General features: G+C 35.3%; 3 protein-coding genes across 3 annotated transcripts in view; 2 read left to right on the top strand and 1 right to left on the bottom strand.

The window, feature by feature from the left end:
• The window catches only part of LOC125854278 (putative late blight resistance protein homolog R1B-23), a 154,632-nt gene that overhangs the window by 71,443 nt on the left and 60,578 nt on the right, over positions 1-22,611 (top strand). The window lies entirely within an intron of this gene.
• LOC125854279 (putative late blight resistance protein homolog R1B-23) overlaps positions 1-22,611 on the top strand; it is a 70,295-nt gene that overhangs the window by 25,915 nt on the left and 21,769 nt on the right. The gene's annotated exons all lie outside the window — the stretch shown is intronic.
• Positions 3,576-6,595, bottom strand: LOC125854275 (putative late blight resistance protein homolog R1A-3). The gene is made up of 2 exons (XM_049533770.1): positions 3,933-6,595; positions 3,576-3,809 (listed from the first exon to the last, which is right to left on the bottom strand). The coding sequence occupies exons 1-2, from the start codon at positions 6,568-6,570 to the stop codon at positions 3,802-3,804; spliced, it is 2,646 nt and encodes an 881-aa protein (XP_049389727.1). The 5' UTR covers positions 6,571-6,595; the 3' UTR covers positions 3,576-3,801.

Genomic DNA, 22,611 nt, shown 5'->3' with positions numbered 1-22,611 from the left:
CCACCTGTCCTTTGCTGCCGTAATAACCACTGGCAGCAACTTAGAACATGTTATCTCAGAACCCATCACAGGTGCAAGTAAAGAAATTGCCCTAAGTATTGTCATCCGGTATAAATAATGTGAATTATTAATCACATCCAAGACCTGCAAAGAGATGACATGTTTAAACCCCTAGAAACAGGAACAAGCTTGATATCAGACATGGTCAAACCAAAAGAATGAATAACGCAGAATGTTAATCATATCCAGGAACTGCAAACAAAAGACCATGTCTTGACCAATGAGAAACAAATAACATACATGATCAAACCAAGTCTCTGAAACTAAGGTTGGCCATGATGAATTATTACAACAGTCTCAAGTACCCACAAAATCCAGTATTAACCCTTCAACCTGACAATTTTCATTTTTCTTCTTTTGCCTATTACTTTTGGGAGGGGGTGTCATAGTGGATACACAGTTGAGGAAGGAATTGGAATGGTTATCTAAACAGGGATACTTCAAAAATGACTATCAAAAGAGAAATCAACTCACCCCTCCCTACCATTCTGCCTAAGATCCATGCATCAACAGCAAAGAAATTCTCACGAGAGTTATTTGGAAATAATGCAAGATAACCAGCACTTCAGCTTTGAAATATCATCAAACAAACCTGAGGAATTATATGCTGCATTGCCCACTCTGGACCAAATTCATCCGCGAGGCGCTTTAAGTTATTAGCTGCAGCATCTCTGATTGAATAAACCTGAACCACATATGCAAATCAGTAAGAGAGAACCGAGTGCTTGATGCAAGCAATTCTCTTTGACAGGTATCAACAATGGCAGAGAAGAGAAGAAGTCACAAAGGCTTCATTTCTTTGCATTTAATGGAGATCTTAATCATTCAAATCTCAGTCATTAAGTTTGTTTTTAATATTTGAATTCTAATCATTAAGAGCGTTTCTTTAACAACCACTTAATGAGTCTGGATAGATCTCAATGATAAAATTTGTAACAAAGTCTTAATATCATTAAGGTTTTTATTCAAAAATTTCTACAAGATGACAATCACCAATTCCGTCCATTCACTTCTATTGTTGTCGCCCACCATTATCAATGGTCGTCATTGCCACCCACCATTATCAACTACCACCACCCACTACCCACACCCTCAGACAACTACCATTGTTGTCAGTCACTACAATCAGTTGTCACCACCTTACAATCATCACCACCAATCACTACCAACAATTACCACTCATAAGCCACACTATATATATCGCCGACCACCATCATCATTTACCACCACCATTAATATCTTTATCATCCACCATCAACCACTCCTGTCAACCACCATCATCACTAGCTACTACGCAAAATACCACCATTAGCCAACACAATCCCCAATCAACACCCCAAAACACCATCGCAAGCCATCACTATCAACAACCATCATATAATTTTTAAAATATTAGATTGATTTAGTATTTTATTAAATTTATATTTATAATTTTTAAATAAAGACAATTAATATATTCAGATGCTTTAAAAAAATAAATACTCCTAATTATTTAGTATTCATATATTAATTCAACATTTTTATATTTACATGTGTATTCATATTGAAACATCTAAATCTTAATGTACATCTTAATATTCAGATTTAGACAGTCTTATTAGTCTTAGTAAAAGAAAATGAGGCCTAAGACAGAAATTACAGGTAGTTTGATCCAAAAGAAGAAATGCCTCCTCCTTGCCACTGACAATGAAAGAGAAAGTCAAAGAGATGCACTCACTTTACAAAAGCAAAGTATCTATGCTTCTCATTTTCTAGATTACATATCTAATGCTTGTGTTATAAATCAAAACGAAAGGTTCCATATCTAGTCACTAGCTTATCACATACCAACCTCATCCTGTAACCACTGCATGCAAAAGGTGCCAAGCTTATCATCGAAAAATCCTACACCCAACTGGCCAGCAGAGGTATGTATTCTATTATAGCCAGACGAACTCGCCAATGCCTATCCTCTGCCAGCTCAACAATAGCTGCAAAAGAATTGCAAAGAACCAATAGATAGAATGAATAAGCATAAAGAGAACCACGATTAATGAAGTTAGCCTTACTTCAAAAAAAACATTAAGAAAACCATGATATGTCATGCAAGTAGAAGTAGAAGTAGAATGGTAGAAAGCGCATAATTTGGCTAATATTGACTTCTCAGATTGTTTAAGATACAAAGGCTAGCAAGGCTTAATAGATAGAAACTCTGCTAGTGAGAATATCATATTGTAGCCTGAAAATTCACACTGGTACTAAAGTCTGTACATACTTAGATTGTAAGAAAATTAAAGAATTAAGAAAATAAGCATGGCAAAGAAATCAATATTCTCGATCAAGAAGAGACTCCAGGAGAAGTCTATTCTCACATAGGAGAACGATGAAAATTATAAAGTTGAGCACCATTTACTCGTGGAAATGGGTAAATATGGGTCAACTGTTTTTCATTAAAAAAAATTTAAATCTTTTTTTTTTTAAAATTACCACCTCCCCCCCCTCCTCCACACCCCATCCCAAAAAAAATTAACAAAATTTTAAATTTTTTCATTAAAATTTTTAAATTTTTTTTTTAAAAAAATTGCCACTCCACACCCTACCCCCTACCAGCCCCACCCCCTCCACTCATCATCCAAAAAAAATTAACAAAATTTTAAATTTTTTTAAAAAAGAAAATTTTAAAAAATTTACCAACTCACCCCCTACCAGCACCCCCACCCCCCACCCCTTATCCAAAAAAAAAATGTAAAAAAAGGTTTCATTTTTTTTTATAGATTTTTTGTTTAAAGAAAAAGACTTTCGTACTACGCCACCCTTTACACTTTTTTTTTTGTGTGTGTGAATGCATATCTTTTATCCATTTAACTACCACTTTTAAATGGGTAATAGGGATATTATTCGTTTTTACCCATTTTTAAATGAGTTGGATACCCAATCCAGTTAAAATGGGTAAATATGAGCAGATACCCATATTAATTACCCATTCTGCCATCCCTATTATTCATGCCTAATGCTCAACGCTCGGGTGATTGGTAACTTGATGAAACATTTCTGATATCATAATTTAAGGTTCTTCATTTGGAAGATAGTGTGGTGTTTGAATTTTTAATTCCAGAATGCAACATCACCCATTAATTTATTTCTATCACCAACTTAGTGTTTATCAATGCCAGTTGTGTGTGAGATGTGTTGTGTTGTCTCCGTCTATTTTAATTTGATTAAAGTTTTCTTCTTTTAAATTTTTTATCATTCCTAATAGCTCTCAGCCTTTTCGTTCCCTTGGTGATTTGGATTCACTATCTTAAAAATGAATGCAAGGAATGTTTACAATCATCATCCTTACATAATTACCATAATATATTTACAATTACTGACATCATTCACCACTACTATTAGCTATAATCCGACAGAAACTACTACTGCCGACCACCATTACATACTGTTACTACCAAGTACCATCCATGAGAAATGTTATCGATATCAATCACATAAAGCACCGTCCATCAACGAAAAACATGTACTATTATACATGAACATCCTTATTTATTTCAAACTATTACATAAAACAAAATAGATGTTACAGTACATCAATAGTTACCGTCTACAAAATCAAATAAAAAAACACAATTGGCCGAGACATGTATTAAACATGCTTATTCCTAAAACATGAAATTAACAAACGATCAGAATATAAAAACAAAAATATGAACTACAAGGTTCTGAATTCGGAAGATAGCATTAGATGATCCCTCAAAATAAGCTTCAATTCCCTGCATATGCAAGATAAAAAGTACAAGTCATCATCTTAATTTCAAAGAAGTATGATTTAATAAAAATGAGGTTTTAAATAATGTGAAGAATCGAAGAACTTTTCAGAGAGAATTATAACTTACTGTGGCTGTTATGGATGTAGACCTTAAGGATATTATATCCCATGTCCTCTCGTTCTTGTTCGATATTTCTGACAGAAGCCTCAGCAGTAGTGGTGCAATCATGTAACTCAATCGATTCCAAAGTACAAATTTCCACGAAATCTGTTGGAATTTCTTGCAGGTCCTTGCATTTCTTCAGAACAAGGCGTTTTAGATTAGAGAAGTTATCGCTGCTTGCTACCCAACCCTTAAGATTTAGCTCGCTCAGTAACAACAACTTCAAGCTTCTGAATATGTCTTTGTCAGTCAATCTCCATACATCATCTTTGGCTCGACAACATTTAAGTTTGAGCTCTTCAAGATGTGGCAACATGATAAAAGTTGATGATATCTCTTCCCAAATAAACCTATTACACCTAGTTAAAGACACTCTTCTAAGTGATTTTGGAAAAACAAATATCTTGATGGGGTCTTCCAAATAACCTTCCCAGTAAAGCTTGAATGTCTCAAGTTTTGTCAAGCTGGACATATCCAAGGGACGATCCGGAAAATTGTTTAGTATGCTCCAATGTACACGAATGATCAATCTCTTTAGATTGGGAGTGCTAGAAATGACTTCATTTGTACAACTAGAGTAACAAATACCGTAAAGTTCCTCTAGATTTGGCATCCCTGTCACAAGATTGTTATCTATTCTAGGACTCGGTAAATAAGTGGCTCCCCCTAAACGTATATACCTCAAGTTCTTCAACATCCATATCTTCCTAGGTAAAGTTATCTCTAAAGGATAACCATCACAAATTAGAGTTTGCAAATTCAGAAGCTCTGAGATTGATTCAGGAATATTGTTGTCAAAACATCGAAATTCAAGATATCTCAAATGAAATAACTTTGTAATCACAAGTGGAAATGTGCTGAACAAGGAAGGAAAGATGGCCAATACCCTGAGATGGTTGAAACAAGAGAAAAATCCATGTATTATAGGATCATGACGGTAGATGGGTAATATAGGGAGAAGCTTAATACGGGGTTTATAAGGTAGATCCAAGTAAGTAAAGCAGTAGATAGATCTGGCTACAGGGGGTAAGAGCTTATAAGCATCATCAATACGCTTTTGAATACTGAAGCGACGAAAATTAGGCTTTTGTGCTGGTGAAAATGGAGTTCTCACAACATGCATAAACTTTGTCATTTCAGCTTCTATCAAACAGAACTCACGCAACAGATCATGTATTCCGCATGCTTTTACCTCACCATTGAATCTTTTTTTTCTAGCCATTATCAAGTTCCTGCTGATAAGATCCTCCAAATAATGTTTAGCCACTTCGTCCAAGCTTTCATGACTTCCAGAAGACGTCCTTATGAAACCTTCTGCGATCCATAATTGGATCAATCTCCAAGTATCAACTTGAAAATCCTCTGGGAAATCACCCATAGAAAGAAAGCACGGTTTGAGTCGATTAGGCAAGTGATGGTAACTCAAACCGAGCACTCCTAAGCATTTATTTGGATGACTAGCAATGATTTCACTTAAGGTTTGGGCAACATACTTCCAACTTAATAATGTCTTGGGCACCGTCTTAGAGAGATGCCCTGCAATCACTGAAATTATTAAGGGAAGTCCTTGACATTTTTCTGCTATTTTTTTTCCAATTTCTTCCAACTCGGGAGGATGATCGTGTTCTAGTCCAAACACCTTATCACGGAGTAACTTCCAACTATTATCTAAATCCAAGAGGTTCATCTTATGAGGGCTACTAATATTTGCATATATTGCTACATCAGTTTCCCTAGTAGTCAATAAGACTCGACTCCCATTGTTGCGATTAGGAAATATTTGTGATATGCTATCCCAAGCATCCGTACTCCAAATATCATCAACAACAACAAGGTATCTAGGACCCTTTAGACTCTTCTGCACCAGATCAGCTAACTCACTGTCATTCATCTTAACATAATCTTTTGTATTCACATTAATAGTTTGCTTTGAAATGCAATGTAAAGCTTCTAACAATACATTTCTATATCGAAATTCTTGAGATATTGTAACCCAAACAAAAATGTCAAAGTGATGCCTGATTGGAAGATGATCATAAGCTTTTTTAGCAAGTGTTGTTTTGCCAATGCCACCCATACCTGATATGGTGACAATGTCTAGATACGACGTTGGTCCTCTCAATCTCTTATCTATTATCTCCAAGTCACCATCAAGTCCCTGCACGATATCATCTTTCAACTGATCTGACAGCATTGGATCACTCATTGAAGAAGCGCCAATCAAGGAATCCGCGGTTAATTCAAGAATTTGATCAGCATCATGAGAAAGAATCTCCATCACTTGATTCTTTGTCATATCCATTTTTTCAACAACTGGTAGCATATCATGGTGTTGTAAAATTCCAAATGTCCAGCTGTCGCCTTTGATGATTTCAGAAATCTTCATTTCAACAACATCCTCTGCCTCACTAACAACAACTCTAATATCTTCCTCAAAAGATTTGATTTTCTCATTGCTAGTGTTTTCAAGAACATCTTGAAAATATTCAGCTGTAGCACGAAGAGAATCGAGCATTTCAGTACTGTGATCATGAAAGAGTTCTAAAATATATGGTTGATCAAGAGTTTGAAGAAGAGAAATTACAACAGTATAAGCTGCCATCAAGTCAATATAGAGAGGAATTACAACAAAAATAATTTTTAGATGTAACTCAAGATATCAAATAATGTACTACTCTTGTGTATTTATAATAAAACTTTAATTAATTTCCAAACCATGTTAGTTGAGTCTGTAAAATCAGAAGAGTAGGTGTAATATTAATGATGGGCAGTTGGGTGACTGATATACAACCATACCGTTCCCTTAATGGCTCGGACTCGCTACTTTAGGATTGAAGGTGAAAGATGCTTAGAGAACCTTCCTCTGGTTTATTAATGTTTTCTTTCTTTTGATATAGACAATTTTTATACTAAATTAAGAAAACGACATTTATTGTTTATTTGTCACGGTTCACTAGCCACCATTTATGATCATTATCATTAACCACCACTACGTAACAACCGATAATTACTATCGACAATCATCTCCATCAGTCATCACTATATATTAATACTAATTACTAACATCATTCACCACCACCTATTAAATAAATTTAGTTACCAAAAAACATTTTTACTCTATGATTTTTTTAATTCCATGTTCATCAGAAATGTATATTCAAAAGAAAGTAGAAATAAAAATCCTTTTGTTAATCAATAACATTTAAAATACATTTTTATCAAAATAGAGTAGTCAAAGTTTCAACTTCTAAATATTTAGTTTATACGTGTGTGTGTTATTTACGTAACTATATACTTCGGTATGATATTCAGTACTTATGTAACTATATATTTATATGTAATTATATACTTGTATAAAGTTGAATAAATAGGACATCACTTATCATCAAGACCCCAAAGACAATCGAAGGATATTAGACATCATTTACCATTGGGACCCCGAAGACAACCGGAGGCCTCATTTACCATTCAAGTGTCCGAAGACAACCGGAGACATTATCTACATCATTTGCATAAGCCAGACGGCTACACTCTTACTTTATTCACTACTTTACCAATTACTTTAATCTACTTTACATACTTTAATGGCTTTACCTTAAACTTTACAGACATCATCCTCAAGTCTCTGAAAACAACCAGGGACGTTATATATCATTATATCTTCCAAGACAAACGGAGTTACCAATTGGCCATACGGCCTCATCATCATAAGCCAGGCGACTCTCAACATCAAGTCTCTGTAGACAATCAGAGACATCTTTATTACCAAGTCTCTGTAAACAATCAAAGATATCTTTATTTACCAAGTCTCTAAAGACAACTAGAGACAACATTTGGCCACAAGCCCATGGGCGGAGCTACAGTAGGCTTAGGGTGTCCAATTGGACACGCTTCATCGGAAAATTACATCGTATGTATAAGTAAAATGATCTTTTAAATGGCTAAATAACATATTTTGGACACCCTGAAAACAATAGAGTCTTGGCGCATTGGTTTCAGTTACCCAGCGAAAGTTTAATGGCCAACATTCACCCGGGTTCAATTCCCCTTGGCTGCACTTTTTAACACCTAATTTATTAATATAATATTATCAATTAAAATAATATTAAATTAGAGACCTACATTTTATTTTTTTTCTTTTCATTAAAATTTTTAATAAAATTTAAAAGTTATTATTTAATTTAAAGTTAATAAGTAAGTCCTATTTTTTTTAATTTTTTTGATAAAGCTATTAAAAGTGAAAAAGGCTCCATATAGAATTTCTTTTTAAAAGAAAACTCGTTCGATTCTACTATTTATTTTTCATGTCTCGTTGTTAGTCCTCAGAGATTCGTGAAATCTTTAAGCATAAAAGTGATTTCATTCTAACTGAATTTTCTCTTTTTTTTTCTTTGTTCGTTCACTTCCTTTTATATAAACATGAACGTCAAAGCTAATTATTATGTAGTTTGATTTTAATTTTTTTGGTATATTTTTAAATTAAAATAAATTATCTTTAATGTAACGTAGTTTGATTTACAAAATTTTAGTACACTTATGCGTTAAATTAATTTTATTTACCTATGCGATTCTTGGACACCCTTCGTAAAATTTCTGGCTTCGCCACTACACAAGTCTTTCATAAGTCACACGACTTCACCCATTCTCACACATACATATACATACATATATTACCATTCATTTATGCATTCTTACACTTTAATTTTATCTCTCACTTTAATGACAAATTTTAACACGAGTTTCAGGAAAAACAGTCTAAAGACACCAAAGACGCATCACAACGTAGAACTCTCTTAGCAGTGAACTGGGGCAATTTGTTGAGAAAGTTACGGTAAAATATGTCACTTCTCTATATAAATTACAGTTTCTACTAACAAGTTTATTTCAATCTTTGCGAGAGCATCCAAGAGGATGAATTATCAAATCAAACCACAGGTGCAGACAACATAAAAAAGGATGCAGCACAACGTGGAACTTTTTCTTAGCAGTGAACTAGGGCAAATTTGCTGAAGAGGAATACCAAACTCGCTAGCAAAGGTCAAGGATCTACTCTCGAACTCATCTCCACCTACGTTGCACGAACACGTGAAATGTAGGTTATCCAATATTTTCTTTCATAATCATCTCTACATCTCAACTGAATTGACTCATTTTATGCCCCTTGAGGTTAAAAATCCTTTAGTGTCACTCCTCTCAAACTCTTCATGTGCCTATATTTATTGGTCGAGACAAAATTGGTTACTAAGTCAACTTCTTTGCCCAAAGGCTCTTTCATCATCTCCGGTCAAAGAGGGGCAAGTTGTTGACACCAAATTTTGTCCCTCTTTTCTTCTAATTTATTTAGTTGAAATTCACTATTATTTTCCATTTATTGCTATTGCTATCGTAATTATCTATATTACTTTTAAAAAAAATATTATAATTATCATCTTTTTATTATCATATTCACTATTTTAAAATTATATATTTTATTTTATCAATATTACTTTTATTACTTTAATGTCGTTTTGTTTAAAATAGTACGTTACTTTACTTCAAGTCTCTTACTTTCTAAACTTTTTATGTAATATATGTTATACTAATTATTAAATTAGAAACTCAAATGATTTAATTTAAAGAAGGAAAAAGGCCATGAAAGCCTATCCATTTTCAACCCATTAACGAGCCTAAAATCAAGCAAGACCCACTAGAAAATCTGTCCAAAGTAGGCCCAATAAGGCCCAAACCCAAAAGCCCTTCAAATTACAGAAATCCCACATTTTAATTTACTTATTACCATTATCCCCTATAAGTTTTACAAATTTCCAAAATCCCTCATTTTCGCGCATCAAATTAGTGTATCAGCGTTTATATTATCGTATCTCGCGCATCAGATTAATGTATCAGCGCTTATATTTAGTAACTCGCGCATGTATCAGCGCTTATATTATTGTATCTTGCGCATCAGATTAATGTATCAGCGCTTATATTATTGTATCTCGCGCTTCAAATTAATGTATCAGCGCTTATATAATTGTATCCGTTTGAGGGATTTCTATAATTATAAACCTTTAAGGGATAAATTGTAATTTTGCCTTAAAAGTATGTGATTTCTGTAATTTGCCCTTATTTTTTCTTCCAACTTACAAACCCTACTTTGGTAGCAGCTCTAAGCAACAACTAGGGCAACATGGCATAATTTCTTCACCATTTTCGTGCAAGTTTTCTACATATCACAAGATGTGTATAAGTCCAATAAATAGCAGATACGACTTCAGAAAAAGGCTCACTATTTCGAGCATAAATCTGAAAATATCACGTGTAGGCAATGTCCATCCAAGGACACAACGTTCAAATTTCAAACACATCATCTTCATATCGAAATCCCGCCCAAACTCCCAACCTTCATCTCCTATAAATACTTGCCCTTTGGCCATTAACAGGGGAGTTTTTTTTGGCTGGAAAAATAATTCACAAAAAGATTTGAACACTTGAAAACTCTTTTACATTTTAACATCTTCTACTTTATTTCCCGTTTTGCTTGATTTTGTTGGAGGAATGAGCGTAGATCCTTGATAAAAAACAACTCAGTTCACTCCCCCAAAACAGGTGATTACCATTCTCTTTTGAATTTTATCTATTCGAAGTGACATTCATATTTCGTTTAACTTTCCTTTTAGGCTTGTGTTTAAATGCTATGAAATAGCTACTGCTTCTGTATCTCTGTTTGTTTTCTACCATGTTTTGAGTATGAAATTCTTCTTCTTTGTTTAAAGTATTTGTTGGTTGTGCAACATGTATTCATCATAGTTTAGTTATAAGAACTATTTATGGTAGGCTGAAAATTCTGTTTTGAGTTCATATAGAACATTTGTAGTTTGAGTATCATGTATATTGTGTGCCAATAGATCATTTTAGAAAGCATACAATAGTTTCCTGCTCTTAATCATATTTAAATTTGCTTTTAACTTGTGTAATCATGTTAGCAACTCGAATTTTGTTCCTCTTTTTTTGTTTACGAGAATGAAAGTTTGGATAAATATGTGCTGATTTAGGCTTTCAAATCTGTTTATCTTTAGTGCTAACATGATAAAAATAATGATTAAAAGGATACATTAGTTCTCTGCTTCTATTTAGAATTACTCATTGGGTCTGTTTGCAAAACTAACATGAGCTAAATATATTATTGCTATTTTTTTGTTTCAATATGAATTGATAGTTGTAAGTTTATTTTTTCTACTTGACTAATCTTTATCTTTGTCTTTTTTTTCTACATGAACACCGAAGTCGAAGAGTCTTACTTTAGAACTCGACGTCACCGCCAGACCTTAAATGTGTATCTACATCTTTGTTCGCGCTTCTCACTCTCAAAATACATCCAAACAGAAACAAATGAGGGACTAGGAGAAAGTGGTGGATTTTCCCCTTCTCTATCTTTGCTATTTTGTTTTATGTATCTCTTGTGTGTTTATATTCTCTCTTAACTGCTGCTTGTTATTTACATTTTTATTACTTTGTGTAGTATGCTAGTAGTAACTTATTTTATCGAGTAGATTAGAGTTTAAATTTCTTGACATAAAAGAATAGTAGTAATACTTTTCTTAAAACTTAAAATCTATCTCATTATTTAATCAGTCCCCTTTTTATGATAAATAAGCTCTCTAAAATTAATTGACTTCGTTAGACTCTCTTTTACTACTTCTAATACTTCATTTTTTGATAAAAATTATTTTACTTACCAACTCAAATGAAGGCATCACTTATTTTCCAACAAACAAGTTAAAATGTTTTAAAAAACTATTTTCCTTTTGCACGTTTTCAACAAGACAAATTTTCACAAGAAATGACTTTAAAGTTTTCTAACATTTAGCATTTTTACATAAATTTGACTTTATTGCACTTAGCCTAATTAATCAATTAAGTTCGGCCGGTTAACCATTTTTAATGGATCTTAAAGGATGCCTCACCCCTTCCCTTTAGGTTAATTGAACCCGTATCTAGAATCTCATATTTTGTAGACCTTAAAATGAAGTTTAACTTTAATCAATTTTAGGTGCCCCAATTCACCCTAAATAACTAGGTGGCAACTTCTTAAGTTAGTTATTAATTTGAAAATCACCAAAATGTTGTACACTATTTTGACCCGATTAAAATGGGGTATAACAGTGTGTATTTATTTGTTTAACTTTGTATAAGTTTAAGTTTTATTTGAACTTATTCAAAATTAGAAGACATAAATATGAAATGAAATCAAATTAAAGATCATATTTATGTATTATGCCAAATACAAATATCATACCTTCACCAACTGCAATAAACTCATTTTTCAACCTATTCACATGTTACTCTTTAAAATATCTACTTGTAATCCATTATTTTGGCAAGGCCAATCACATATACAACCCGTCAAACTTGCCGTCATTTTTCATTTTGGCACCTCAATTTAGCCTTGTTCCATTTTAACTCTTAAACTCCATTTTTTCTGTACCATTTAAACACTTATACTAATTTTTATGATTTGTTTTTATTTATGTTCTTCAATTGCAATTTCTTATTTTAAAAAAATAGACGTATGCCTGTTAATTAAAAAAATTAAACATTCGCGAACGAACAAAAAAAATTTCAAACAATAATATTATTTTTTGATATTTCTCTGTATTTTTGCATGAAAATAAATTGACGAAAGTTCTTTGATTTTCTTTCTTAAACATTCAATTAAAGTAAATAACACTACTTATTTATTTTTTCTTATCATCTAGGCTATCTAAATTTAACGCAAATACTCACTTTTAATTTTTATTTTAAATCAATATGAATAAAAAAACTCATCTAACCTGCTCTCATTTTTCATTTTGGCACTCCAACTTAGCCTTGTTCCATTTTAACCCTTAAGTTCCATTTTATATGTACCATTTTAACACGAAATACTATTTTTATGATTTCTTTATTTTTATATATATTCTTCAATTGCAACTTCTTATTTTAAATCGACATGTGTCAGTTAATTTTAGTTAAAAAAATAAAAATTAACAAAAAATCATTCTTTTTAAAAAATAATAATTTCTTTTTAAGAGTTTTGTGTATTTTTATGTGAAAAATAACCGACGAAATTGTGTTGGTTTTCTTTCTGAAAAATCACCAACAATCTAACAAATTAAAGTCAGTCGAGTTTTAACATTTTTTAGTAGTGTTATTAGCAATGAACAAGAGTCTTTTTTACTTGTATTGAAGATGAATTTTATTGATTTATATTAAAAATTAAAAGTGAGTATTTGCATTGTTTTATTAGGAAAATATTTTTTAGACTGGTTTAGAGTCGCCACTTAATTTTTAAAGAAAAATCAAGAAAACTATTTTTTCAATTGATTAAACAGGGAATCAATTTGAAAATATAAGGGGGTTCGGGGTTCATATTAGTGTTCTAGGAAGGGTTTTAAAGCACCTAGAACACCCGCTAATGCGGTTATCCAATAATTAACTATTTGGCTAAAATAGATTAACTTGAGCATACATGACTAAGTTACGAAAATAAAGAGTTTGAAACTTGAAATCATTTTTTAAGGGAAAGAAAGTATTATAAGAGCATTTGCTTAAGTGAAACATAATAAGTATTAAGGTCAATTAAAAAATGAGTTGGTTTTAATTTTCAATTCAAAACGGCTTTCTTTTGGGGAGTTGAATTTTTAGAATCTTAAGATTAATTTTAACAAATAGAACATATAGTAGCAATCGAATAGATAAGGAAAGGAAGTTTGGGACCAAGTCTGGATCTGTTCACCTGGGCCAGTATTTGGGCCCATTTTCGTTTTGGGCCTTCGGCCCATCAGAGTCACCTGTACCTGTCCTAAACTAACATAAAAAAATCATCTCTTTTGGACTTTAGTCCCAAATTTTACCTGTCCTAAGAACTAACACAATAATAATAAATAATGACAAAGGGGGGGGGGGGGCTTAGGCCCAAAAATAACAAAATACAACTCGGGGTAAAGAGACAGGCTTTTGGGAGCCTTGTTCTGTCTCAATATACAACATATACACTTAATGTATATTATTGTATATTCTTGATGTGTCAACTTCCAATTCATGTTCGTCAAAATTTTGAGGGATCTGTTCTTCAAATTTGCTTGTCGGCTGACTCGAGGATAAAAGAGTTTAGGCCTTCGTGGCCCAAATGACATGCAAAGGGAGGAGGAGGGAGTTCACGATGAACTCGGGCGGATTTTACTTTATGGGAGCAGTGAACAAGGGCGGGACGAGCAGGAAGCCGACTTTCACCACGAAAACTTGACCACGAGCAGCGAAACGAAGAATCTGGACAAGCTGTTACCTCGAGTTCCAAATGAACTCGTAAGAGAGCAATGGACGACACCTAGAATACGGGACCGAGATTGTAAACGAGTTCACTTCTCTATTCAGAGTGTATTTCGATTCGTGCTTGAACTAGTTTTGCTCAAGCTATTTTCTTTCTGTTTACTCTAAGAAAAAAAAAATTTAACTCTCTAAAAAAAAAAATCCCCCCTTTCTTGACTCTAATTTTTTCCAACTAAAATCTCTTCAAAAATTTTTCTCCCCAACAATGAAGGATATGCAACTATTTATCAACGAAATTAGGGCAAAGAACGGGTGAAACAAGGCCCATTCCGAAAATTCAAACTCCCAACATTTTCACCATTTTGGGGAGGCAAACTTTTTTTGGGATTTCGCCCCATTCCCGAAGAGGAAAAGGGAGATGGGCGTCTCGGATCGGATCAAATGTCCTGCTATGCCACGCGGCCCGATCTGAAGGTGAGAGGACGAAAACGCGTGACTTTTCTGGTGTTCTCTGCTGTTGCGACAAAAACACTGAAGAAGAAAACAAAAATCTGATGCTTTTCTGTGTTCATCACTTGGAATCGTTGTTAACGCTTGCTACACGCTAAAGAAACAAACTTGCAGGGTTCGTCCACGCGTTGTTGTGCTGCTGATCGATTTTGCGAAGAAGAAGAGGAATGACACAGTTGGGGTTGGCATGTGTTGTTGTACATTTTTGGCTATTTTGGGAAGCTGTTGTTTGCTGTAATGTAATGTGTTTTAGATTGGAATTGTTTTGTGGGCTGGGTCGGGTATGGGCTGATCTGGATGGGATGAAGAGTGTGGGCCGCTGGAAAAACATGGGTTGGAGGTGATGACTTAGAATGGATGTAAATTTACAAAAAATGGGATTAAGGGAGTGGGCTGGGAGCGTCAATTGAAATTTGGAAAAACAAAGCCCAAAATGCTATCCCTTGAGGTGGGTTGAAGAAAAAGTTATATTTGGCTACCATGGCAATAGAAATTAATTAACAATTTAACCAAACAGATTAAAGAGGTAACCAAAAAGAGTCAAATTTAGAAGACTCAACTAGGATTCAAATAGGTAGAATTAATATAATTAATTTATGAGCCTTTTAATCTTAACGAAATAAAATAATTAACTTAATTATAAACTAATTAATTTAATAATATAAGCTATTGCTTAATTTAAACTAAATAACCAAATATTTAAATAAACTAAAATTCTTTTGAGACAATTTTCGAATATTCACAAAATATACTAATTACACACATAATTATATAAAACATATTCATTATTCGAAATACTATAAAAATCGATTGAAATTATTTAAACTAATCTTGAAACTATTTGAATTTTATAAATCTAATTATTCTAAATCATTTGAAAATTAAGAAGCTCAGAAAATTAGTTATTATCGGGGAGGGTCGAAATTGGGTGTCAACAACTGTTCCTCATTTTACTTGAATTGATACAAGAAATTCGAGGAAAATAAAATTGACTAATCCAATTTTGACCGACCACATCTTCGTTTTTAGGAAAAAGGATTTGATACGGACTTGTAGGAATTATGGCCGAACCCCGAAAATGGGTTTTCTACATATCTCAGGTTATATGATAATTCAGGCCACTTGTAGTTCGATACGCTTGATTTAACGCATGATTTTGAAAGAATTCACAAGTCATCCCGAGACCGAATTATGAAAGGATCAAAATGCTCGAAAATAAGATTTAAGAGTGAATGTTGGAATACAGTCGAGTTTTCAACATTGAGCCCGCCTACATATCCCTCTGCTTAGGGAGTCAGGCTGCTTGTAGTTCGACTCGACCGGTTGGAAAGGAAATCTATTATGCAAGATAACTTTTGGTTCTGGAAAAGTGACAAAGTAAGTCGACTATGAAAAGGAGGCTTGCAACCTCTTAGCCATGAATGTGGTGCACTTCACACCCATAATTAAGAACTTACACGGACATAAATTCCAAAGCTCTTGGTGCATTGTCACTCAGATTGAAAAGTTGCTTCAGATGAACCCGAAATTTTCCGGATGTGAAACCAGAATTGATAAACTAAGAAAAACCCACATGCCTTCTGATAGGGGTGTGGTTTGATTGTGGTGGAAGTCGCTCCTCTGCTCGTGTCCTTAGAGTTTGGCACTCCTCTTTGGACTATGTCCCAGTTCGCTGCTAAGAAAAAATTCCATGTTGTGCTGCATCCCTTTTGATGTCGTCCGCACCTATGGTTTGTTTTGGAGAATTCATCCTTTTGGATGCTTTCGACAAAGACTGGGATAAAACTCATTAGCATAAAAATGCAATTCAAATGGAGGGATAGTGTCTTTTACCGTGTTGACACTTAATTGCTCTCCTTGAACATTTGACGTCGACTCCATCAGGTTTGACGTAAATCAAATAAAGCTTATAGATTATATTTGCAATATAGTCTTCAATGTACTCTTTCTTTGATGTCAAAGTAATAAAATAGGCTGATGTGATATGTTGATAGTTCTTTTGATGTCGTTTTTGCAAAGAAAAATGATGCAGTCGATGTTGATCTTCTCGTGATGGGTAAATCTTTTTCTTGTGATGCATAACTCATTTCTCTTGCGATGTATGAACCTCTTTTCGCGATGCATGACTTTTCCCTTGTTACACATGGTTTTTTCTTCTTGCTATGCATAAATCTCTTTCCAGCAATACATGACTTCTTTTCCGCGATGCATGAATCCTTCTCTTGCTATGCATGAATCTCTTTCCCGCAATGCATGACTTCTTTTCCGCGATGCATGAATCCTTCTCTTGCTATGCATGAATCTCTTTCCCGCGATGCATGACTTTTCTCTTGCCATGCATGATTTCTTCTTCTCGCGATGCAGGACTTTTCTGCGATGCATGACTTTCTTTCGTGATGCATGAATCTCTTTTATCGCGATGCATGAATCTTCTCTTGCAATGCGTGATTTCTTCTCTCGATGCATGAATCTCTTTCGCAATGCATGAATCTTCTCTTGCAATGCATGAATCTCTCTTGCAATGCATGACTTCTTCCCGCGATGCATGATTTCTTTTGATGATGCCTCCTTGATACCAAATGAAGATAATGCTTCACCGAGCAACATATGTGATCTTCTGGGTATCCTTTGGATGGCGGTATCGTCTCAATCGACAATATAAATAAAAATGACCCTCGGAGTAGTGGTATCATCTCATTTGACAATACGATATAAATGACTCTCCGGGTAGTGGTATCGTCTCATTCGACAATATAAATAGAATGACCCTCGGAGCAATGGTATCATCTCATTTGACAATACGTTATAAATGACTCTCCGGGTAGTGGTATCATCTCATTTGGCAATACGAATAAAAATGACCTTCTGGGTAAGAATATTATCGTATCGGATAATATAATGCAGATAAATATCTTCCAGGTATCTTTAGTTGCTGGAAAATAATAACACTTCTCTCTTCAAGGTTTTCATTTGTCCCATCTCCGAACATAATTGCATGTTCATTATGAACCTTGCCTTGCTGAGAATTTGAATAAAGTAATGTTACTCATATTCCCAATTCTTGGTATAAGAAGCATAAGATATTTCCTATAGACCTGCATCCATAGAAAAATTGTTAGTTTAAAAATGAACTGATTTGTGTTGATCTCTTCAGTTGTCTGCTCTTTGTCTTGCTATCTTCGGTTGATTTCTCTGATCTCCCGCTTCTTGATAGATAAGACAAAACATTTATTTTAAAATGCAAACATAATTGAACATGAAGGAAAAGTTTTTAAGGAAAATAGATTTTCAAAGTAATGTTTGGAAAAAGTCACTACCAAGTGTCGTGTCACGTCAAGTTTAATGAACGTCATTCGGAGTTGGTGTTTTGAGATCTGTCTGATCACTTGTTGGGAGGTATTCAAAGTTGCTCTAAACTCTCGCTGAACCTTATTGAAATTTTTGAGGTCATCCTCAAAATTAATGTCCCAGTTAACTGTCTTGGCTTATCTTTAAGCGCTGGTGAGCAAGTCACGGAATTTTTGAGATCTTCTCAAAAATTCTATCCAGTTGCAAATTTAAGAGTAACTTCAGTCTCGACATTATTGGAGAGGCTTTCTTCTTGAGAATTTTTGAGTTCCTCTCAAAAATTCTGTCCCAGTTTCTATTGTAAAAAGAGATAGAAATCTTACAGGAAATATGACCGAACCCTTGTGGCGCCTACGTATCCCGTTGAGGCAGGAATCAGGTCAAACGTAGTTCCCCCTCTCGAGGATTAACGAAAGTAAGAAAAATTACAAAGAAAGCGACCGAGGCCGACATAGGCTGCCTACATATCTCATTCTTGAGAATTCAGGTCGAACGTAGTTCAAAATACAAAGAAATATTAAAATGGGATAAAGGGATGACCGAGGACAACATAGGCCGCCTACTATCTCATTCTTGAGAATTCAGGTCGAACATAGTTCATTACATAGGGATAGATTTTAAACAAAACGATTACAAGCAAATAGAACGATTACAAAGAAATGACAGAAAATACAAACTGAACTTCACACATAGTATCTCTTGACAGCATCTGAGTTGATTGGTTTTGGCCATTCGGTGTCATCCATCTCTGACAAGACTAAGGCACCTTCAGATAATACTTTGCGAACCATGTAGGGTCCTTGCCAATTTGGTGCAAATTTCCCTCTATATTCATCCTGATGAGGGAAAATGCGTTTGAGGACCAACTGACCAACCTCAAACATTCTGGCTCTTACTTTCTTGTGGAAAGCACGAATCATTCTCTGTCGATATAGTTGTCCATGACAAACAGCAACCATTCTCTTCTCGTCAATTAACGTTAACTGATCGATTCGCTTGCGAACCCATTCAGCATTACTCAACTCAGCTTCTTGGATGATCCTTAATGAAGGTATTTCAACTTCTGCAGGTATAACTGCTTCTGTTCCATATACTAGCAAATATGGAGTAGCCCCAACTGATGTTCTGACGGTCGTTCGGTAACCCAACAAAGCATATGGCAACATTTCGTGCCAACCTCTGCGATTATCAATCATTTTTCTCAAAATTTTCTTTATGTTCTTGTTGGCGGCTTCTACAGTTCCATTCATTTGGGGACGATAGACAATTGAGTTTCGGTGAGTAATCTTGAACTGTTCCCATATCTCTCTCATCAAGTGATTGTTAAGATTCGCTCCATTATCAGTAATGATGGATTCTAGTACTCCAAACCTATATATCAGGTTGTTACGAACAAAATCAGCTACAACTTTCTTGGTCACCGACTTGTACGAAGCTGCTTCCACCCACTTGGTGAAGTAGTCAATGGCAACCAAAATGAATCTGTGTCCGTTAGAGGCGGCTGGCTCTATCAGACCAATGACATCCATGCCCCAAGCTACAAGAGGTCAAGGTGAACTCATAGCATTAAGTTCATGAGGTGGCACTCGAATCAAATCTCCATGCACTTGACATTTATGGCACTTCTGCACAAATTTGCAACAATCATGCTCCATAGTCATCCAAAAATAACCGGCTCAGAGGATCTTTCTTGCCAAAGTGAGTCCATTCATATGAGTACCACAAACTCCGGCATGTATTTGTTCCAGAAGCTTTGCAGCTTCACTAGCATCAACACATCTGAGAAGACCTAAATCTGGAGTCCTTCTATAAAGGACTTCCCCACTCGCAAAGAAATTGAGGGCCATGCGGCGTATCGACTTCTTCTGGTTGAACGTTGCATTCTCAGGATAAGTCCCGTCCTCTAAATACTTCTTGATGTCAAAATACCAAGGCAAACCATCTGGTTCCGCTTCGATGTGTGAACAATGAACAGGTTGTTCTTTTACCTCTATATCCATTGGATCAATATAACTTGTATCTGAATGCTTAATCATTGATGCGATGGTGGCAAGAGCATCGGCTAACTCATTCTGTGTCCTGGGAGTGTGTCTAAACTCAATCATGCGAAATCTCTTGCACAACTTCTGTATATATCGCACATACGGCGTGATCTTTGGGTTTTTCACGGCCCATTCCCCTTGAACCTGATAAATCAGCAAATCTGAATCTCCAATAACCAGTAAGTCGTGAACATTCATATCAATTGCCATCTTCAGACCGAGGATGCAAGCTTCATACTCAGCCATGTTGTTCGTGCATTCAAATCGGAGTTTAGCCGCCATAGGATAGTGCTGACCGGTTTCTGACACTAAGACCGCTCCGATACCTTTCCCTTGGTGATTTTCCACTCCATCAAAGAATACTCTCCAACCAGGGTAGGCTTCAGAAATATCTTCACCCACAAATGAAACTTCCTCGTCAGGAAAATAGGTCCTGAACGGTTCATACTCCTCATCAACTAGATTCTCTGCAAGATGATCGTACAAGGCTTGTGCTTTTATCGCCTTTTGAGTCACATACACAATGTCAAACTCACTCAAAAGCATTTGCCATTTGGCCAGCTTCCCAGTCGGCATTGCTTTCTGGAAAATATACTACAACGGGTCCATCCTGGAAATAAGGTATGTGGTATAAGAAGACAAATAATGTCTTAATTTCTGAGCAATCCAGGTCAAAGCACAACATGTTCTCTCCAAAAGAGTGTAACGAGCCTCATATGGAGTGAACTTTTTGCTCAAGTAATAAATGGCTCGCTCTTTCTTCCTAGTTTCGTCATGTTGACCAAGCACGCATCCCAATGCATTATTTGAGACAGATAAATATAACAATAACGGACTCCCTTCTCGCGGAGGGACCAACACCGGTGGATTGGACAAATAGCTCTTGATAGCATCAAAAGCAGTTTGACATTCTCCGGTCCACTTGGTCGAGACATCTTTTTTCAATAACTTAAAGATGGGCTCACACACCACGGTGGATTGAGCTATAAACCGACTGATGTAGTTCAACCTTCCTAAAAAACTCATCACCTCTTTCTTGGTCTTTGGAGGAGGTAATTCTTGGATCGCCTTGATCTTGGAAGGGTCAAGCTCAATGCCCATCCTGCTTACTATAAATCCCAACAACTTGCCAGCTGGCACTCCAAAAGCACATTTGTGGGATTTAACTTCAAATTGTATCGGCGTAAGTGATCAAAGAATTTCCTCAAGTGAGTCAAGTGATCCGAACTCTCGCGGGATTTGATTATGACATCATCTACATACACCTCGATCTCCTTATGAATCATATCATGAAAGATGGTTGTCATGACCCTCATATAAGTAGCACCGACATTCTTGAGACCAAAAGGCATCACCCGATAATGATATACACCCCAAGGCGTAATGAAAGCTGTCTTTTCTGCATCTTCTTCATCCATCAGGATCTGGTGATAACCCGCATAACAATCCACAAACGACTGCATCTCATGCTTAGCACAATTATCAATGAGGAATGTTTGGTAATGGGAAATTATCTTTCGGACTAGCTTTGTTAAGATCTCTGTAGTCAACACAAATTCTGATTTTTCCGTCTTTCTTGGCAACCGGAACAACGTTAGCTAACCAAGTCGGATACTGTGTCACTTCCACTACTTGTGACTCGATCTGCTTTGTAATCTCCTCTTTGATCTTCAAACTCAACTCAGGCTTGAACTTTCGAGTCTTTTGTTTTACTGGACTGAAATCTGGATTGATCGGCAATTTGTGGGACACCATATTTGTACTCAACCCTGGCATGTCTTTATAAGACCAGACAAATACATCAATATACTCCCTGAGCAAACGAACCAGGTCTCTTCTTTGGGCTTCAGTCAGATGGACACTGATTCTTACTTCTTTGACACATTCCTCATCTCCGAGATTCACAGTTTCACTTTCTTCAAGATTTGGCTTGTGTTGATTCTCGAATTGTCGAAACTCCTCAGCAATATGTTCGGGTACCTCATTTTCTTCTTTATATTCCTCACACTCATCATTACTTGCCTCATTTCGTTCACTCGGTTCATGACATGACATGACATTGGCAGGTTTTAAATTAATATTACTGAAATCATAAACAAACAAAGTTAGGAAAGTAAAATATAAACAGATAAGTAAACAAACAAATTTCGATAAAAGAGGCTTTTCATTTAGATTGAAAGACAAGCGCAAACTTTGGCCATGACCGAGGACCATTTTGCCTTTTTAAACATCACAAGGAAATTTAAAGGCTTCAAACAAATAACAATTGCATAAAGGGTGGGTCTCGGGCCTCTTCCGGACTACCACCGATTTTAAAACAAACAAAGACACATGTCTTTTCTACCCAGATGAGCGGGAAATCAGGAGTGGTGTGGAGGTCCAGTTCTGCAATTGTTCATCAGGTTCTGCATCACAGATGCCTGATGTCCCAGCCTATTACTCGATGACCGCAT

This window comes from Solanum stenotomum, chromosome 2 (assembly GCF_019186545.1).
Source record: "Solanum stenotomum isolate F172 chromosome 2, ASM1918654v1, whole genome shotgun sequence".
In the NCBI taxonomy this organism is placed as follows: domain Eukaryota; kingdom Viridiplantae; phylum Streptophyta; class Magnoliopsida; order Solanales; family Solanaceae; genus Solanum; species Solanum stenotomum.
Note: the sequence above shows the minus strand (reverse complement) of the source record. Positions and strands in the feature narration are given on the sequence as shown.

Bases quoted from the DNA above. Each gene is read 5' to 3' on its own strand.
- LOC125854275 (XM_049533770.1), bottom strand. From the start codon at position 6,570: ATGGCAGCTTATACTGTTGTAATTTCTCTTCTTCAAACTCTTGATCAA.